The following is a 22,409-nucleotide window of genomic DNA, read 5'->3' on the forward strand; positions in this document are numbered from 1 at the left end:
ACTCAGGCGATGCCATATAAATATTATTTGTAACACAAGCCTCGATCGTTCTGGGAAAAGGGGCTTAATGCTTCTATTCTTATCTGGCCGATGCGTTTTAAATAGTAACGGCAATTGCTACGTTTTACTAGGCTTCACAAAGTATCAAGGTAACAATTGGTCGGAGAAGTTTAACGACTTTTATTGCGTATCATTAGAAAAAATAGCCAATTATATATGTTACGAACCAATGTATAAAACAAAACATAATCTTAACTTTTAATGAGCAATTAATTATTTGTTATAATAACATCAGCTAATTATACCAATAAAAGTACTAAGGAAATGCCAGTAAAGTGCGGAAAGTTTCGTCCCTGATTAACCTGTGAGGATTGACAGACTAAACAAGGACAACACTTTACGCAAATGCATTAAGTGCTGTTTTCACAGAGAGCGACTTAAGCAACAAAGCAGCGATTTTTTAATGGATCATTGAACTTATTGGTTACCATGGTTTCGTATCAGCTGCAAGGCACTACAGACATTAATACTATTACTAAATTTAATGAAAGCGAACGATATAATGATAAAATTTATGCCATGACACGTTTTTAAAAGGCAAGTATATCAGCATAATCGATAACGAAGAGGATGCAAAGACACAGTGTCAACATGTTTCTTTGAACTTAGCAATACCATAGGCGTGATTTAAAATAATGGAACAATCTCGTGTACGTTTCATGTGATGAAACCGATTTCGCAAGCATTCATTTAAGTCATTTGTGTAAAACAGCCTGTAAGAAACATAAGAAGTTATTTTTCTTGGCAGATGTGTCTATTTTTTATAGCAATAAATTATAAGTATCACACAACATTGCTCCACTGTCCAGAGCTTAAAATGTATATGAAGAAACATAAAACAACAACAACAACAACAACATTAAACACAGCAACACGCACATATTTGTGCATACTAACAATATTATTTACGTTCCAAATATAATTACATAATTTAATACCATTAGCATATACCGATCTGAGAGACTAATTTTTATGTGACGACAATCGAATTGAGCTTCTTCTATGAAAGTGTGATAAGACGACGGCAAACATAATTGGAGGGGTCACAACAAGATTTGCACGTTAATACGTGACGCTGAATATGCTCAACAATACTTAAAATAACCATTAATACGGCCAGCATCCGTTGATAACTGATTGAGACGCGTTTTGGGCAAACTGGGCTTATTGCATGAGCGTTAACTGTCATTTAATTGCAGAGGCTAATAAAGGACGACACTCTCCTCTTTTAAGGATTTTTCGTTTATAGGAAGTCACTTCTTACCGAAAATCAAGTCTAGGCGGAAAATGTCTTCTCTGATAAACGTGTGCGGACTGCATATCCTGATCTGGGACGAAACTTTACGCACATTCAGTAAGCTCTGTTTCCAAGACCGAGGCTCATAAACAATACTTTAAATCAAAGCGCTTAAGGCACTGAATATGTTCGCTGTTGTATAATCTTAGACGCAACTCAGTTTTTAAAATTATGTTATAGCTTTTTATATCGCAAGTTTGAAATGATCACAACCAATTCAAATTTATAAAGAGTGTGTTTTAAAGAACAGATCCAGATGTGTTGGTGTTTTTTTTCAAATAATGCATACAGCTAATCAGTGTGCACAGGCTAATCTTATTTGACATGCATTAAGCCCCTTTTTTCTGAAAGCAGCCAATATGTACAGATTTCATTGATAAACACAAGACTGGCGAACGTTGTCTTACAAGCTGTTAAATACTTTTGAATACATGCACACTATGTTGTGTACCAGTGGGAACTATAAACAGGCAGATGTGGTGCTTAGAGCAGACGCATTTATCATTCGTCGTCTGCTTAATTTTGATGGAGTTATCCACACAGGCAGTCACGGGTTACGGTTCCAAGCGTAGTTAAGCACATACTGATTTGCAAAATTGCCTCTACATCATTTGTGAGCTAACGCCAAAACCATTACAGCAAGCATCGGGAGGAATTGAGTTATTGGTCCGAAACCACTTACAATTGAACTGTAATTTGAAACTAAGAATAAATCAGTATTGTATACAGAGACATATGATTATCTTTATATCGACATAATGCAATGACTTTAATAATATGTAAGTATCTCTTTTGCACTAAATAATCATTAACAATGGCTTCTTTTCAAACAGTTTTAATATCGAACGAGGGGTTCGACAAGGATGTCCACTCTCATCATCGCTATTTATTATTTGCATCGAGTACCTATCACATCACATCCAATCAAATAAACACATAAAAGGCATATCACTAGAACCTGACGAAGAAATCAAACAATCCCTATTTGCTGACGATGCAACTTATTTTTTAAATAACAATTACGATTCTTTCCATAACCTAATAGAGTCGCTAACCCTTTACGGAATGACATCGGGTCTTAAACTAAACAAAAGTAAATGTACTGTGCTACGAGTAGGTAAATTAAAACAAAGTAATGTTCAATATAAAAAAGAAATGAAATTTAATTGGACATCCGATGAAGCCACAACGTTAGGAATTACATTCACAAATAATGAAAAGGATACAGTTCTTAAAAACATACTACCTAAATTACAGAATTTTAAAAAATGCTTAAAATCATGGCATCATCGTAAACTTACACTAATCGGAAAAAACACAGTATTGAAAACGTTTGCACTTCCTAAATTAATATATGTATTAACAGTTCTCCTCAATCCACCAAATGATGTTATTAACGATATAAAATCAGCAATATTTAATTTCAAATGGGACGGTAAGCCTGATAAAATAAAAAGAACTCAGTTAATTCGATCTGTAGAAAATGGAGGTATCCAATTAACGAACATTGACTCATTCTTAAATGCAATCAAATGCAGCTGGGTTAAACGATACCTAGATAATACCAATACGAGTAAATGGAAATTATTCTACCAGAAAATCCTAAAAAAATATGGTGACTCCTTACTCTTTGAATGTAACATCAGCAATACTATCTTACATGAAATTGCAAACGAAAACATATTTCTGTCTGATGTTCTATCAGCGTGGAGTGATGTCACTCATAACTTAGAAACCCAAACCAGCAGTAAAACAATTTTATGGAACAATAAAGAAATAACTTCAAACAATAAGACGTTTTTCTATAAAGACTGGTTTGAACGAAGCATTAAATATGTCGACCAATTATATGACTACAGAATTAAGGATTTCTACTCTTTTGATAATATATGCTACATATATGGAATACCTTCAAATAATTTTCTGAAATACTACACACTAATCAAAAGAATACCCATACATATAAAATCTGAAATCTATACAAATAATACACCATGTACTCAAACAACATTTGTAGAAAACATACTTGGAAGAAAAAACAAAAAAAATAAAATATTTTACACACTACAAATTAAAAACCCTACAGAAAACTCCAAAATCCAAAATAAATGCCAAGTCCTTTTTGTAGAAAATGAACTTAATTGGAAACACATATTTACCATGCCATATAAAGCAACTATTGAAAGCACACTGATAAATTTTCAATACAAATACATCCATAGAATTATAGCTACAAATAAATATCTCTTTAAATGCAAATTATCTAACTCAAATCTGTGTGACTTCTGCAGTGAAAACATTGAAACTATAGAACATCTTTTTTGGGAGTGCAAACACATCCAGCCTATTTGGAATCAATTAATATCTTTTCTTGAACAACATCAACTAAACGTTAAACTATCTTTCTTAAATGTAAGTTTCGGAATTAACTCATTGAAATCAATAGACTGTAATAATATTGTGAATTTTATGGTTATATTGATGAAATATTTTATCTTAAAAATGAAGTACAAAAAACAAGTACCAAATTTTAATTGTTTTGTCCACAGTCTTAAACTAAAAATCCAGATTGAGAAAGAAATAGCCCTCAGTAAAGACACATTACAAATCTTTGAACAAAAATGGAATCGGATTAAATTCTCATAATGTTTTGTCCACTTATATACATTTCACTCTAATGTTAGTTTATCTCTCTAAAATAGTTTTGTTTATTTATTTATTTTTTATTTTTATTTTTCAATCTGACAAGATCATTGTGAATACACAACAGAACACACAAGTCCAGTATGCTTTTCTCCCGACTTTATACAACTCATCATTTTTCATAACTATTCCTCTGTTGTTCTTTTCTTTTCTCTCATTTTTTTAAATATATTAGCATATCTTGTATAACATGTCTGAACTTTATTGCTTTGTACAATCACTATGTTGTATGATCATATACATGTTTACATTGTATGTATGATATTGAATAAAAAAAAAATATTCGTTCATAATGCTCGAAAGTAATAAATAGTACAAGCTCTATTATAAACATGATTTCCGATACTATTTATAATTAAATGAGATACTTATTTCCGGAAAATCCTTTCGCGTTTATAACGCTTTATAAGCATAGTTAAAGTTAAGTATTACTGTTTCCGTGCAAACAGCATTACAACAACGAACATTTTGAAATCTGAAACTTTTTTTCAATTGTGTCACTTTACCAAAACGTGGAAAGTAGAATATAAATAATTCACGTGACCATCTTAATGTATTCACCAATTGTGTTTGTTTGTTATATAAGCAAAGGAGGGATGTAAGGGAATACGATTGTGTAATTCGACATAGAAGGAGACCAATCGCATTAAGTTAACAATTGTTGGCGTAATGGCTTATATTTGTCTCAGTGGCCAATCATTTATGCAGATTAACCAATATATATGCATATAAATTGATCATACAAACATCCGTTGAAGTTATTACTACGAGCGTCTTTTTCTACAATTGAATAACATAAACGTTTAACATATGTGTCTTGTTCTGATAAAACTCGGCATAATACATGTGCGTAAAGTGTCGTCACAGATTAGCCTGTGCAGTCCGCACAGGCTAATCAGGGACGACCCTTTCCGCCTTAACTTGATTTTCGATTAGGAGGGACTTCCTTGAAACTAAAAATACAATTAAAGCGGAAAATGCCGTCCCTGATTAGCCTGTGCGGACTGCACATTCTAATCTGGGACGACACTTTACGCACATGAATTTAGCCCAGTTTTCTCAGAACAAGACACATATGTTCATCTTCATGCAGCGTCATGAATGTTCAAGACTTAATTGCATTTACAGCCATCTGGCTGGTCAGCATTTCATTGATGTCATGTATTCAAAATTTACACGGTAGCCCAACCGCACCTTGATACGAACATGTGTCGGACCACATTGTTGATAAATCACATGTGTTGAACATGTGGAAAATAGAGACTCAAATTGAACACTTCTATTAGGTCAGATTTTGTGTAGAAGTTATGACCGTGTCCGACTTTCGATAAACAACTATTATAAAAATAAGGTTGCGATGTTCCTAAGTAGTAGATTTGATGATGAAGATGATGAAGATGTCGGTAGCGGTGGTGGTGGTTTGGTCCAACACATGTTTAATAACATAACGTCATCTGCAGCACTCTTATTGTTTTCTTGAATTGCCTATGCATGTATCATTGCATTAATGTTGCAAACACAAATTTCATCTTAAAAGAAGACACACTAAATTTGATTTAACTATTCTAATGTACTAATTGTTTACCTCCATGTAAACTTTGTCAAAACATGTCGATAAATATCAATCGTGATACATCGACTATCACCGGCACCATCGTAAGCTGATTGATTGCATTTTGATCACAAGTTCTCTGGTTTAAATCCAAACTTATTTTTTACTATTTGATAAATATATGTTCTTTCACTATCATACATGAACTGTCGGAAAAAAAAAGAATATTTCAAGTATTGAATGGCGAATTTCAAAATATGACCACACCGTTTAACAATCCATATAATTGTTTATTATAAACAACATTTTCATCAAAACAAAAGGTTACATTCCGTGTGAGATCAACGCTACAGTAAAGACAGTAAAATTCAAAATAAATAAGTAGTTTATAAATTAACATTTGGTAAATAACTATTTTCTTATTATGCAGTATTCGCATTATAAATGAATTTGTATCTATAAAGACAATAATAACACACAAAAACACAGCCTGCATTACAATGTTTAAAACATGTCTGTTGACAACAATATGTTTTAATATTAAAATAATATTCAATATTGGTAACAACAGGTAAAGTTATTAATAACATACAACTTATTACTTGTGCAACCATTTCCACAGGTTAAAAGCAATTGACATTATTATGTTAAAGACACGAGTAATTATGTGTTATGGTATAATCAAATCTGAGTATACTAATATTGTATCACAATACAATCGATTATGAGTGCCTCGTTCTTCGGACTGCACAGGCTAATCACATTAAGCCCCGTTTTCCGAATTAAAATTATGTTTTCATTAATATTTTGAGCACTTACAACACAGACAGAACAATAATGTTTACAATAAATGACAACAGTAATACACATAATGAAACATTATCAAGAAAACTGCAAATTCTACTCGAGGTTTCTATATCCCGTTTCTTGTGAAGTTTGTCTCGCATGATGTCTTTAATGCATGTTATTTCTGTGTGGATCTTCGTTAGTAATTGACTTTCATCATATTTCATCTTATAATGTGTATTATGTGTATCTACTAGTTCAATGTATTCGACATCGTTGGTGTCGATTGGTGTTATGAGGTGATTAATTTCATCAGATGGTGGTCGGAAGTGCTTTCCGGTGTCTTGTTCCGCGGTATGATCTTGAAAGCCGCAGCACGGTAGGAACTAAAGGCAGAAACATACAGAAATTCGTAACGTAGTGCAAAACTCATAGACCTGTTTCGTACAATGTGAATGCAATAATCCGAAATGCGAAAACATGCTAATGGCGGAAACAGAATTACAACAAAGCGACTGTTGTTTAGGAACACGTGAACAATGGATATAATTGTGCGTTTTCGACACAACGTTTGCGCGTTTTTATCATTTCTGTTACAGTTGAAACAGGGTTGATTTTACCAGTATTTAGTAAGAGACAATATCATAAGAATAAAATCACAAGATTCGCCCCCATTAGACGCCGGTTCACGGCTTATACATGTGTAGAGAAGAGACAATCTGAAGGAGATTGAAACGAGATTGCTTGAAAAACCTTCACTTTGTGTTTCTTAGCATTTAATTAACAATACTGTATGAACCTTGCTCTGGGAAACCGGGATTTAAAGCTTTCATTAAGGGTCGCCCTAGATTCGCCTGTGCAGTTTGCACACGTTCATCAGGGACGATACTTTGCGAATAAACTGGATTTTGGTTTGGTAGAGACTTCATATAAACAAAAAAAACATAAAAGCGGAATGTGTCGTTTCAGATTAGCCTGTGTGGAACTAAACCCAGTTAACTAAGAACGCGGCTCATATAATAAACGAACGTACTTGATTAAGTTTGAGGCAGATTTTGTTCGGAGAGGTCGCTGTCCTCGCGCTGACGATGGACATCAGAAGAGAAATGGCGGACACCACGAGGTTAAAGGTTGCTAGGATACCTGCACACATTCACCAGCATACATGATTTATTGAATCTCGTTCTGGGAAAACGGGGCGTAATGCATGTGCAAACAGTGATCTTCCAGATTAGCCTGTGCTGTCCGCACAGGCTTATCAGGGACGAAAGCTACCGCCCCAAACTGGATTTACCCAAAAAGAGACTTTCTTTCAACGAAAAAAATACCATAGAAGCGGAAAGTTTCGTCCTGATTAGCCTTTGCGAACTGCAAATGCATTAAGCCCATCTTTCACAAAACGCGTCTCCGTTGCACAGGATTTTGAAAAACAAAGTGATTTGTTATGAAAGTGAGATTAGCATCTAATATATTCAGTCGGTACTGAAAGTTCTTAAAATACTTCAAACAGCATTGCTCGTGTCGAAATGCTGTTCTGTTTTCATTGCAGAAATGTTGTGCAACTTAAAAACAACATTATTTCAATGCAGATAAAACATAGAGCCCAGGTAAATATTGTTTAAAACCTGATTGCAAACAGTCAACTATAGATAAAGTGTTATTAAAACACATGATAATATAATATCAACTTCTAGAAAACGTTAATTTTTCTAACTAGATACTGCATAATAGTACATAAGAAAAGAACATATTAAGAAGGTATTTAAAAAAGGTCTTATTTGCAAGAATAAAATGCTGTCGAAATATTCATTACATTCAATACAAAATCTGCGACGAAATAAAACTGCTTTGAATTGTTAAATTAACAACAATAATTTGATTGTCGAGCTGTATTTCTTAAACGGTATCGTTATCGATAAACCTATGTGGGGTTTGCTTCTTACCTATACGCGGCGGCTCAAACGACGACGGCAAAATTGAAGAGACGTGCACCAAGAAAACCAGGTGAGCGAGCACGACCACCAGACCTGGAATATGTCAAACAACAGAACAGTGCGACAGGATGCGTATATTATTTAATTAGTAAATTTAGTTCGACCTAGAATGTATTTGTGAATAATTCTGGGCAAAATCTGAGATTTGAAGTTCCTTAACCCCCCCCCCCCCCCCGGTGTCTTCAGTGTAATTAATTTTTGTGTTAATCGCGTATATGTCTGTCTGGTCTAGCCGATTTGTTTGTGCCTCACTGTTTTAAAATTGGTTTCTTTCCATGATAAAAGGACAGTATGCTGTAATGATAAATCAAACAACTGCTGACCAAACTCATAGACATTATTTGGAACGCATTTAAAGACGACCTACAAAATATCATCTCAATAAAGCGTTCTAACTAAACAGACTTTCTTGGACATCTAAAGAATAAAAGACAAAAATAAACGAAATAACGTAAACACTTTAAAATCTCAACAACAAAAAACGTAAAAGCAATCGCTTTTAAAAACGAAAATAAAACGCCAAGTCCAAAAAAAGCTGCGCCGGGAATATTGGCGGCAAAAACTTGAAAACCTCATCTGTTACATCCTTATTTTAGAAAAATTTAACCGAGCATACTCGAACATTAAAAACACTGTTCTCGTACACCAAGACTAAAAAACTGAAAGCAAGACCATATCACATCTGAAGGAAAATGGTCTCCTTAAATCGGAACGACAAAACAAATCTAGTATACTCAACATATAATTTCAACGTCCCCCACCAGCACCTCTTATATAAACTAAAATACTACGGCATTACATCAAATGCCTTCTTCTGGATCTCTGACTTCTTAACAAATAGAACACAGACTGTTGTCCTGGAGGGAACCATGCCAGACAAGATACATGTTACTTCCGGAGTCCCACAGTGTACTGTCTTGGGGCCCATCTTCCCAGCTAACAATCTATATGGGACCCATATGGACCCCATGTGGGCACCTATATGGGCCCCATGTGGGCTGCCAGCATGGGACCCAGATGGGGAGTGCAACCGGGCTCCACATGGGTCCCATCTGGGCTACCCCATATATATGGGGTAGCCCAGATGGGACCCATGTGGAGCCCGGTTGCACTCCCCATCTGGGTACCATGTTGGCAGCCCACATGGGACCCATAAAGGTGCCTATATGGGCCCCACATGGGCAGCCCTTATACTCAATACGGGTTTCATACGGGCAGCCCTTGTACTCAATATGGGCTACATACGGGCAGCATTGTACTGAATATGGGCTACAAACGGGTAGCATTGTATTCAATATGGGTCCCACACGTACACAGAGCCTGTAAAATCTTGGACAACGTATGACTAAGATGCATTAATGGAAATTCAGGTTGTTATAAATAATATGTAGGCTGCACACATGAAATACTGTGTGTTCAATTTAACAACAGACAAAAGATTCCACAGTGTACTGTCTTGGGGCCCATCTTAAATTACTCATCTACAAAACGGACTGTGCAGGCTATACCAAACTTAGTAGCACTCTCAGACTTCTAACTGATGATGGCATCATTATAAAAAATATCAACAACCTCTCTGATGCACATAAGCTCCAGCTAGATATAGAAGCTGCTGGTCGATAGTAGCAGGGCTGGTTAATGTTAGCTTTATGGAGATAGTCAGGTTTTTTTTCGGCAACCATTACCGTAAACTGTTCTGTTGTCATTGTCCGGAGGAATGAAGAACTGAAAGGCGGTGAGCGCCGGTAGTAGCAGGAAGAACAACCAGAGCTGCGTGGACAGGTAGGGGGCATGGCGCTTCAAGGTCAGTGAGATGCGTAACTGAACGTACTGCTCATCTGAAGAAGAAAATAACTCCTCGAAATAATTATGTTTGCATATTTGCCAATAAACAACGCCTAGATGATGTAATGCGTATGAACTTTAACACACGATGTTGTTAGCACGAGGGGTGCAGTAGCCACATGGCACAAACAAAGATAGTTATTTATTGACCAAACACCAACGAAACATTAACAAGCCTAGTATACTTCATATAAACATGTATAACTAGATATATAAAATAGAGATGCGCTATTTCTATTATTCTTATTATTTATTCGAAATAGCTTGATTGTCTATCCGACTTCTTTACAAAAATGTTTCATTGTAGATATACTAGTATAAGAATTCAAATTTTAAATGAGTCATTTACCGCTTTCGAGTTTAATGTGTGGTCACTAGACGCATTGTCAACTAAGAAAATGTAAAACATCAAAGCACACTATAATTAGTTAATGTATTTTAGTACATTCAATAATATATTTCCCTATATAAATGGCTTCAGCAACGGTAAACAAACAAATAATATGTGAACGATTCTAGCCCAAAATTGTTCGTCCAAATACTAATAAACCATATTCCTCAAAGGAATTGTTAAAAGTTACTCACTTTGTGCTGATATGACGCACCATTTTATTACCTGGACAACATTCATAGGTCACAAGTTGAATCTTGGCACTTCCTGCGCGTCCCAGCAGACTCCAGCTCCGCCCTTCGAGGTCCGGGATTGCGTCGTCCGTGTTTGCGGACAGAGGCACGTGGTCAATCACAGTCCCGCCAGTCCATGATTCGAGCACCAGGAGCTTGGCTGAAATAACGTATACGCTTTACCACTTCTACCAAAAACAATCGTTGCAATATACCAGCTTACTCAGTGGCAGTTTTATCGCAATCTTTTTTAAACACAAGCACAATGTGTATTACTACTCCAATTTCAGTATCACCTATAAACGCTATACAGCCTGATATAAAACTTATTCCATAACCGCAACTAGCGCTATACTGTCGCATCTATAACCAATTCCAGAATCACAACTAAAATTATACTGCCACAACTACAACCAATTCCAGCATCACAACTAAAATTATACTGCCACAACTACAACCAATTCCTGCATCACAACTAAAATTATACTGCCACAACTACAACCAATTCCTGCATCACAACTAAAATTATACTGCCACAACTACAACCAATTGCAGCATCACATCTAAAATTATACTGCCACAACTACAACCAAATCCAGTATCACAACTAACACTTTACTGCCACGTCTACAACCAAATCCAGTATCACAACTAACACTTTACTGCCACATCTACAACCAAATCCAGTATCACAACTAACACTTTACTGCCACATCTACAACCAAAACCAGTATCACAACTAACACTTTACTGCCACATCTACAACGCCAACCAGTTTCACAACTAACACTTTACTGCCACATCTACAACCAAAACCAGTATCACAACTAACACTTTACTGCCACATCTACAACCAAATCCAGTATCACAACTAACACTTTACTCCAACACCTACAACCAAATCCACTATCACAACTAACACTTTACTGCCACATCTACAACCAAAACCAGTAACACAACTAACACTTTACTGCCACATCTATAACCAAAACCAGTATCACAACTAACACTTTACTCCAACATCTACAACCAAATCCAGTATCACAACTAACACTTTACTGCCACATCTTCAACAAATTCCAGTATCACCACGTACATTATACTGCCGCAATTAAAACCAATTCTATAATCACCACTAACAATATACTGTCAAATCTACAACAAATTACATGACCGCCGCTATCATTCCACCGACAAGTCTAGAACCAATTCCATTAATGAAGGTTGCCGTTTCGTAGTGGTTATGGTGTCCGCCTAGAAATCAAGAGGTCATGGGTTCGATACCAACCTGGGAGCGTTCTGTATATCTCCCTTTAAGACGCCATGTCTCGGTTCTAGCCTGGAAACGGTCTCGAGGGCGTTTCAATAAGCTTCGTCTGTCGATGAAACTCAAACTTGAGCTTAAATACATAGGTTTACATTTAAAAAAAACTCAATTCCATTCTCCCCACTATTACTATACTTCCACGTCTATAGTAACGTCTCCTCTACAACTTCATAACAACAGCTATCACTTCTACAACAACCATTACGACCAAAAGTGCATTCACAATCACTGCCTCCACAACAGCATTCACTACTTCATAATGTATATTACCGCTAAATGTATGCTTCATCAAACACTAACATGAAATTGTGTAACTCTGAAAATTCCTAATTTACTCGACTCACTCTGCCATTTTCAAAGTTTCTTAACCCACTGACAATGTACCCACCTGAGTACATCCACGAGCCGATGATGACGTCACACTCGTGTACGTCACGTGGGTATCCGGTGAGCGTCATCTCGCAGTAGGTATCCACGTGTAGCATCGAGACCATGAGCACGTAACCTATGTGCGAGACCTCCACGAGTTGGCTCGTGCTCTGTTCCGGTATCGAACCCTCAACCCTGGAACACGAGAATGAGATCGATAATGATTAAAATAAATGTAATTCATACTGTTTTGAAAGATGCGCGGTATGTAAAGCAGGCAAATTCTTTATTTATGCATTAAATTGAAGCCTTTCAGGTGCTTGTTTTTACAAACTGGCAGCAATTATTTTTAACAAACTAAATCTTCAACCGTTATGCTTCTGAAATAAACCTCAAGGAAAAAACACTTCCTGTAGTGCCGTCTCAGATTAATCTATTCAATCCGCACAGGTTTATCACGCACGACTGTTTTCCGCCTTAACTATGTTTTCGCTAAGAAGGGACTTCCTTGAACCGGAAAATACCATAAAAGCCGAAAGTTTCGTCCCTGATTAGCCAGTGCGGACTGCACAAGCTAATCTGGGACAACACTTAACGCACATGCATTGAGTCCCGTTTTCCCAGAGCGATGTTCATTTAAATGTGATCGTTCGTGGACATAAATTAACGCTTGCCCCTTTAAACACAACAAGTTGCGCGTTGATCCATTTTGGTACTGCGTTCATATTGTACCAGGTGGAGCATAGGCAAAAAGAAGCAACTCACGTGTTATGTACGGTGATATCCGGGAGCCAGATGGTGTCGGCGGGCAGGTAGAGTTTCTCCACGCCGCCATACTGAGCCGGGTTCCAACTGAGGCGAAGATCAGACCAATTCTATGAGAAGGAAAACAATTGTTTCAAGTTAGTGAAACAGATGTGGGCAACAATCATTCCCGCGTAATTGATAGCTGCAAAAAGTAAAAAACATGTGCCACTATACTTTCTGAATACATGCATGAATTAATTTTATCTAAATGATACTTTCGAAATGGCGTCACATGATGATACTTATGATAATTATTAAAAAGGAGCTGATGATTTGAGTTCAAGTGAGGATGATGTTGTTGATACGGTGGCATAGAGGTGACATTCACATCTCTTGTTTTAAATTGCTCTCCTCTTTTTTCTATCTCGTGGCCACGAGTTAGCTATGTCGTGGCCACGAGAAAGAAAAAAGAGGAGTGCAAAATTAAATAAAAGCGGTGTACAATTAAAAAAAGAGCGGTGCTTCTCTTTTTTTTAAATTGCTCTCCTCTTTTTACTATCTCGTGGCCACGAGTTAGCTATGTCGTGGCCACGAGATAGAAAAAAGGAGTGCAAAACCAAATAAAAGCGGCGTACAATTAAAAAACGGCGGTGCAGTGAATAAAGGCAGAGTGCATTAAATAAAAGAGGAGAGAATTTTCGTCATCTCGAGATCCCGAGTTAGTCAGCCAATCAAATTTTGCGTAACATGTGTAATACGCGAAACGAAAATCCAGTCAAGGCGGAAAATGTCGTCCCTGATAAGTCTGTGCAGATTGCTTTTTTGGGAAGAATGTGTATGCACATGTATAAGTATTTTTTTTTCCAAAAACAAGAATCAAGTGATAATGACTGGTAATGATGCTGATGCTTTTGGTGCTGCTGGTTGTGCTGCGTCAGCTGATGCTGCTGCTGATGATGATTATGATGGTTAAATACGTGTAATTGTGGAGTTATAATTGAAGACATGAAACCCGTCGTGAACATCTGTTAGTCTCCACTTTACAGTTTGATCGCGATTGAATAAATTGAATCAGGAGTGTCGTGAAAAATCGTTTATTGTATAAAGAACGAAGTAACATGGTTACCATTGACAGGCTGATAGTGGCTGATAAAGCTTCTCGGTTCTCATTCTGAAAAAAAGACAAACAAAGACGCATTAATCGAGCCTCGTTATGGGAAACGTGGGCGTCGAGCAGGTGCGTAAAGTGAAGTCCGCACAGACTGATCAAGGGCGACACTTTTCGCTTTCATTGAAACCTTCGTTTATAGCATGTCTCTTCTAAACGAAAAACCAGTGTATGCGGACTGCACAGGCTAATCTGGGACGATACTTTACGCACATGAATCAAGCCCGGTTTTCTCAAAACGCGGCCCAAGAAATCCTTCATCGCCGTGTCCAGGGCAGTTTGAAAAAAATCAGTTAACAATGAAATCGTAGAAAACTTAAAAATTAATGTTTTTGGTACAGATTACCAAACGGATATGCGCTTTTGATCATTTTGACAAACAGTTTGCACATAAACATACGGTTCGTTAATATTTAGTTCATGTCGTGTACATTAAACCCAAAATAGGAATTTATGAAAAAATATTTCTCAATACGTGAACAATCTTAACAGATTGGCTGAAGTCCAGTCCAGGCCAGGTAAAAATTGTGGTAAATAAGGGAGGTTCAAGAAAAAAGTATGTTGGCAAATGTCATGATAGATGTTTGAAAAAAACTATACACGGTCCGTATTTATATTCACTTATTCATAAAGGAAGTCGGAACACTGTTGAGACATGCAGTTCCATAGCTTTAAAACGTCCTTAATAGTTTATATGCCATAGCCATGTTCAGAATATGTGTTTAGGAGTAAATAAAGCAAATGATTATGTTTGTCTTTCCAGCCCATTCCTTAACAAAGCTAAAGATACAAATTGCCTGAAATCTCCGTCGGCGTCTTTTAAAAGCGTCATAAATGAATGACAAGGGTGATATTATTTTATGATAAACTTGTGTGATTGTTTTTTGTCGCGCAAAACTGTTGCTTCATTAGGAAAATCAATTGTAATCACAAACAGGAAGTGAGCCGTGGTTAACGGCATAACAATCTCAGGAAGCTTTCCCGCGTAATTGCAGTTTCCGGTTTATAAGTTCCCATCCTTTAGGGATCAATAAGATACACAAACAATTAACGAACATAAATCCCACGTGATAAAATCTTCATAGACATGGTAATGTTGAACCATGGCAACGTATTTTATGCAAAACAAAACACAAGCCTCAGACATCTTGGAAACAAATAATGCAATGATTAACTTCCGGAACAAAAAACGAAAATTCATTATTGAGTTAATAGATGGTTTAGTGTTTGTATTTTTTTTCGGAAGTTGTCGGAACCTTGATTTTGTTCAAAACAAATTCTCTGTAAGATTGATTTATACTTGAATAATATCATGGATAATCACATAACATGTTCATACAGAGGGAAACAGGAGACTAACATTTCTCCTCCAATGGCTATATTATTTGCTTGAAAGAATTTTATTACTCCAGCCAAGCGCAAGTCTTTATCGGTGGTTGCACAATTCCAATAATGTAAACTTGTGTACAAACAGATAAACAAAATATAGTAAGCTTTTTATTGTTACATTTCAGACGCGTCCTGCGAAAATGGCTATTATGCCATGTGCTTGGATCCAGACGAGCCTCCGCATCAAGCGTAGATAGCTCAGGATATACAATGCCCACCAAATAAGTGTTCGTCGTCTCTTAGGCGGACAAGTTAGCTCGTGTTAAGAGTACGCGGGTGCGCAGGCTGGTCTGGACCTACGCATATGGCATAAGACCTATTTCTCCATGACGTGGCTAAAAGAAGTTGTTTGGCAAGGTCAACGTCCAATACAAACAAATTAGAAAGTATACTTTACCAATGATGCTTTGCCTCTTTAGTTTGCTTTATAATTAAATTAAAAATATATTTTGAAACGTAACAACTATTTAATGTTTATTACGAGTACAGTCAGTTGAGCCGCCTTCTGCAAGAACTGGGATTAATGCATGTGCGTAAAGAGTCGTCCCAGATAAGCCTGTGCAGTCCGCACAGGCAAATCAGGAACGACATTTTCTGAATGAATCTCTTTAATGAATATTTCGTTTAAAAGATGGTCTATTCTAAAAGAAAAGCAAATGTAAGAGTAAATTTCTGCACATGCTAATCTGAGGCGACACTTCACAAACATGCATTTGGCCACGTTTTCCCAGAACGAGGCTCAGTTATACGCCTCGCTCACCAAATCGCTGATGCGCACAATGGATGGGTGTATCTTCACTGAAACGTGCGACCCGGAAGTGCGCGTAGGAGGCACGAGCCTCTCGTAGCCACGCCTTAAATTCTGGAGCAGCTCACTGGCCTCCCTGTACTGACCTTGACCTGAGAGAAGAGGTTACATTTACTTATTTAAACTTAACTTACTTACTTAAACGACTTTGATATTCAAAAAAAGGTTAAGGTCCCGAAATATATTTTCCTTTACGTAAAATAATTCAATCTCTTAATTTACTTAACATGACCTAAATGCTTAGGTCAGCATCACAAAATTCCTTATCTCGGTCTGAAATATGAGACCAAGTACCACTAATGTACTAACCTCTACGTGAAAAAAGAGACATAAATGTCATACACTGGAATAGAGTTTTTTGATGATGATGTATTAAATTATGACAAAACACCAAAGTGTTTCATAGAAACTGTTCTTCTTTTCGATTGTATACACGTTTATTGTTGAAGTGATCTTTGAAAACGACATACACGAATAGTAAACATCCATATATGTGCTTATATTGACCAATTCGAAGACATAAACGCCCCCATTTGAGCCAGCGTTAGCATGAACAAAATATTAATATTTAACTTAATATTGACATGGAATATTTAACTTTTAAAGCCCAAGTCAAATTGTATCATACTCAAACCTTATTCTTAGTTACTTAATGATGTTAATCTGTAGTGAAAATAGCGAATATTTATTATTTGAATACATTAATCACTATTTTAACATGTCTACGAGACTACAAAACTGTGCATGACTTTACAGCGGCCAAGGTAGCTCCTGAATAGACTGCGCATGTGCCAAGACTGGTCTGGAGCTACGCGGGTCGCATATTGCAAAAGATCAGGTATCGTATGACGAGGCACAAATGATATTTGCGTTTTTCAGTTTCTAATAACAATTAACATGTTATTAACATTAAAAAAATATCGGAGATGAAATATTTGATCGACTATTCATTGCCGGAAGGATTTTCTATCGATTTTCAATCAAATGTGTTTTCTTTTCACTTCATATATTGACGTTAGATGTTGTGTCAATATAAACTTGATTGTAATAGTGCATTATCGAACAAAGAGCACACTCTAATTCCTTCTATAAAGTTTGCCAACCAGTAGATTTTAAAATCGTGTGTTGTTCAGATTAATTTATTTTTTAAATTGAATTTAACAAAGTATGCAATTATCGAGGTAATATATTTTGTGATGGAGAAATCGATTGATAATCTATCCGTCATACCTGTATACCGGTACCTAATGTTCAATGTGAGCAAATGCATAATAAATACCAAGTTTCAATGTTTATGGCAATTAAAGGATTTAGCATTAAGGGGCTATTTTAAAAACGGGCTATTTTAAAAACAAATTTCCGGTTTTGAAGCACTAAGCGTATCTTTTTTAAGTGTATTTAATTATTCTGACACTTGTACTTTTGAGATGAACTGGTATTATGAGCATTCGTTATTTTTTATTAAATAAACGCCGAAGACTGTGTGTGTGTTTTTATCTAATGTAATTTAAAATGTAAATACGAATGTAGTGCAATAAATCCTATATACAAAGGATTTTAAATAAATTATATAAACATGAGAATAAGAACATCTCGAGTTGTAACTCATCAAGTTTTTTACCGTGAAGACAATGTCATTCTCTGTAACGAAACGTGGCAAAACATTAAACGAAAACTTGAAATCCGAGATAGTTAATAATTTCCATTCTTCATTAACTGATCCAGCCGGTTCAATCGGGGTTTGATATATTGCGATGTAATGAATATCCATTAAAGTTAAGGAACACTTTTTTTTTTATAAACTTTACATAAAGTTTCCTACATATTTTTTTTTAACTAGGGATGTATTGCAGGAAGCAAATTCGAAATGACCTCTTAAATGACACGATTGTTCTAAATATCAAGTAAATACTATCAAACTTCCGTATACAGTTTTCATAATCGAGTAGATCAAACCGACATTCGTAAAGCTTGGAAGAGACGTCTTAAATGCATGCGCACTTACGATGAATACTTAAGATCAATGTCTCTATACGAAATCTGAGTTTTCTAATTATTAGTGATCATGAGTCAGCAATGTATATGTATCTTTAGTTGTGTCAATGTATTTTAGTCCGAGACCGAAGGCTCGTTATAATCTTAACCCAGTTATGCTTAGCGTCTAGGCAAAAAGGCCTCGGCAAACAGCGTAGACCCAGATGAGACGCCGCATGATGCGGCGTCTCATCTGGGTCTGCGCTGTTTGCTTAAAGAAATTTCTGTAGGAAATATTCTAAATATGTAAATAAATATACTAGACATCCCTAATTTTGGAAATAAATTGATCCAATTTAGAAGGATGGGTGAGTAAATTAGGCATAAATGGGTTAAGGAATTTCCCTAAGAAGCGTCGTGAAAACGGTTCCTGATGCTAACACCAGTATGTTAGACTGTGCACCTTAAACATTGGTATACCGTGTTATAAGGATTATTATAGAAGACACATATGTGTATCATCATGCGAGAATGGGTCGTATGCCATATGCGACCAGCGTTACCAACTCCGGACCAGCCTGCGCAGTCTGGTCGGGATCCCCCTGTCCGATATAAAGTCACCACAGGCTTCGTAGTGTAATAAGCTGGGTAGCTCCTCACCAGACTGCGCTTACTGCATAGGCTGATCTGAAGCTACATAAGTGGCAAATTGCATAAGACTTATTTTCGCACGACGCTGGTCCTATATCATCAGTATATGTATTTTTATAAAGAAGTAGCATATATATAGTAGCCCTGTGTATATTAAAATACAAACAAAATACATCACTGTTTTCGATGCTGCGGCGTTTTTTTTTTGCAGTAGACAATTACGTGATATCGCATAACATATTAATACTTCGACAGTCCGCTATAGAAAGGATATGATATTTCGTAATACAATGTACATGTGTCTGAATATTAAAGGATTTCCATGCGTCTAATACACGGACAAAATGTGCAGGAGACCATACGTATCATGCTTAAAACGATTGAATTTACATATTAATATTGTAAACTCATTTACAGAAAAACCGTGCAGAATATAATTACATGAATACCGGTGCGCGTAAATTGTATTATGCTACCGACTTTAACAAAGATAAGAATGTGCACTTATAATAACAGAAAATTCCTCTTGTTAAATTACATTTTCGTAATCTTTGAGAAGAAGTAAAGTAAAGTCTATAAAATCAAATCTGAACTCCGTTTTCCCAGAGCGAAACTCATATGTTCATTTGTGTATAGTTGTTTTATAGACACATATGATTACTTATAATAACTTGACAACTAAACATACGCTTAAAAATATGAATACATGAGAAATTAACTTACCTGTTTGGATGAAATAAACCACCGTCAGGGTAAATATTGCAAAAACACGAACGTTATCCATGATACAATTTAGACAGGCTTTAAACACCTTTCGTCGTTTTCTCAATTTATGAACAGCAATTGTCCAATAATTTCCGTCTTAAGGTATAGCAAGCCGCACATAATTATGAAAACTTCCCCGTGTGGAAAACCTTCACGAAAACGAGTAGAAAATACGAAAGCACAACCATTACAAAGAAATCGTATACAATCTACTTTTTGCATTGTGAAGAATCCGAAATGTTATACCCATCCCGCTAGGGCGGTACGCCTCAATGAGTTTTAAATATACCATATATATCACTTTCCAACTTAATTAAACAGTTTCTCTCTAGTTGAAAATGATGGTCATTTCTTCTCAATATAAATCTGTCATTGCTTTAACACTATTAAAACTGCTATACACTGGTTTCCCAACTGCATTAAGATCAAACGGTTAAGACATTCAACTTTAAAAGGGTCTGTGTGCAGGCAAAGAAGCAAACCGCTGTTAAAGTAAAATCCAATAGCACTGCTTTGTGAATAAAACAGTATTATATCAGTCCTTGTTAACAAGAAGTCGCAAAAGCAGTGACAAACAAGGTAGAAAATGTAGACATAGTCGATTTGAAAACACGAGAAAAGTTACTACATGTATATTCTGACGGTGGAGTGGCAAATACCCCTGGGGTGTTTTAAGAATTAATTTCCAGGGAAATTTTACCTGCAATCTTCAGATAGTCGCAATGGATATGGAAATGCTGTGGACAAATCGATGGGAGGCTTATTAAACGACATGATTTCTGTCAATTGTGTCAATTTTCATCACGTTCCAAACAACGATTTCTGAAACCTGATCATTCGAGCAGAACGCCGATAACCAAATTGGCGACACTCGCTCGCTGTCGACAATTGCAGCAACAGTTTAAAGCGGCTAGGATACATAATGTACTAACAAACTTGAGACGCAGCTATTTAAACAACACCCTCGTGAGTTTGTGCTCACACATTATGTGCTTATTGCTAAGTTTTGTGATCGTTTCTACTTGTTTATTAAAGAGAAAGCCAACAAGTTATTTAGTCTAGTTGCATAAGCTAGTTAGCTCTTATTGACGAAGTATTTGATGCTTACTAAGTAATAGTTATTCCCATAATACGAGAGTACATTTGTTTCAGTGAAGACACTTGTCTATTATTTATCAAGCTTAGAACAGAAGCTAAGCAATGAGTTTATTCACAAAAGGACAAATTAATACAGTGTTATAATCCATAACCAAATACATAATATGCACGCAAGCGAAATAACAATACCGGTAATTATTAATATATTATAGACATAGTTTCCTTTATGAGTAAGCATTTCTCGAAATGGATGAAATTATAAAGGGTTTGTAACGCATTTTATTCGTTCTGCCATTTGAAAAAGTACTTCTAGCCGAGTTATCTTCTGATCTGCATAATTTTAAAAGTAATTCTCTTGTCACGACGTTACAATAGGCAATTACAAATTCAAACACAACCCGATATGTTTAAACATTCTTTCAAGATGAAACGATACGGACGGCTTCGGTTTACAATAAGATGCTGACATAGACATGCGTATACAGTTTCTGATACTTGAGAATTCTTTCCCAGCCTTTGACTTTGAAAAGGTAACCTTATCATTGCATTAAATGGTCAATTTACATAGTAACACATAAACATAGTGGGACATGTTTACTCTGTGTAACACATAACATATCTACGGCTTCACCAAAGTTTTGTTGAAAGGTTTACCGTTAATTAAACAAGAGCAATCTCTAGTTTATCTTAGTTTTATAGGCGAACCATTCAAACACTGTTTTATGTTTTTCTCAATATTTTTTAAATTGAATTTCTGATTAAGACAAATGCAGGCAGGGATTTGATCCAGCTATACTGGTTCCAGTCAAATCTCTGCGCAGAGGTTTCACAACCGCTAAAAGCTTTCCGGAATAATTGTTCTTTCCGGTGCATTAGGCCCGCGCCATCAAGGATTAATACGATGCACAACCATTTAGCAAGCATAACGCACTTTCTGACATGTATGTGGAAATAAGGTGTCCATTGCGGAATAGGGTCATTTACGCAAATTTGCATTCAGCAATCCGCATGTAATATTTGTATTCAGATATCTCACCAATTAGAGTGCAAACTGCTACCTTCGAACAGAATATGGTATTAAAGGCATTAAATATCAGAACTTGTACGAGATTCCATAAATATGTAAGACGAAACTCAAATAATGTTTATAAAGAAAATGGAAAAAAGGAATACATTGCCATTTTTACGACGATCTTATATATTCGTATTAATATACTTCTATTCAAAGAGAAAATTCTACAAATAAATACAT

General features: G+C 36.0%; 1 protein-coding gene across 3 annotated transcripts; it reads right to left on the reverse strand.

Annotated features, from left to right (window-relative positions):
* Positions 1 to 5,881: 5,881 nt before the first annotated feature.
* On the reverse strand, positions 5,882 to 20,632 carry LOC127861121 (acetylcholine receptor subunit alpha-1-A-like). Of its 3 annotated transcripts, none has more exons than XM_052399496.1 (10): positions 20,273 to 20,632; positions 16,622 to 16,761; positions 14,431 to 14,475; positions 13,323 to 13,432; positions 12,577 to 12,752; positions 10,854 to 11,021; positions 10,078 to 10,230; positions 8,342 to 8,425; positions 7,432 to 7,541; positions 5,882 to 6,784 (listed from the first exon to the last, which is right to left on the reverse strand). In XM_052399496.1, the coding sequence occupies exons 1-10, from the start codon at positions 20,349 to 20,351 to the stop codon at positions 6,428 to 6,430; spliced, it is 1,422 nt and encodes a 473-aa protein (XP_052255456.1). In that variant the 5' UTR covers positions 20,352 to 20,632; the 3' UTR covers positions 5,882 to 6,427. The 3 variants fall into 3 exon arrangements, with proteins under 3 accessions (XP_052255456.1, XP_052255457.1, XP_052255458.1); XM_052399497.1 differs by having other exon boundaries at positions 20,018 to 20,632; XM_052399498.1 differs by lacking the exon at positions 20,273 to 20,632 and adding an exon at positions 18,291 to 18,505.
* Between the last annotated feature and the right edge of the window lie 1,777 nt (positions 20,633 to 22,409).

Source organism: Dreissena polymorpha, chromosome 15 (assembly GCF_020536995.1).
Source record: "Dreissena polymorpha isolate Duluth1 chromosome 15, UMN_Dpol_1.0, whole genome shotgun sequence".
NCBI classification, from domain to species: Eukaryota; Metazoa; Mollusca; class Bivalvia; order Myida; family Dreissenidae; genus Dreissena; species Dreissena polymorpha.

Bases quoted from the DNA above. Each gene is read 5' to 3' on its own strand.
- LOC127861121 (XM_052399496.1), bottom strand. From the start codon at position 20,351: ATGGTATATTTAAAACTCATTGAGGCGTACCGCCCTAGCGGGATGGGT. The intron at 10,231-10,853 runs GTAATAAAATGG...TTTCTTCTTCAG, and splicing joins GACCTATGAATGTTGTCCAG to ATGAGCAGTACGTTCAGTTA. The intron at 6,785-7,431 runs GTACGTTCGTTT...TTCTGCCTTTAG, and splicing joins TCTGCCTCAAACTTAATCAA to TTCCTACCGTGCTGCGGCTT.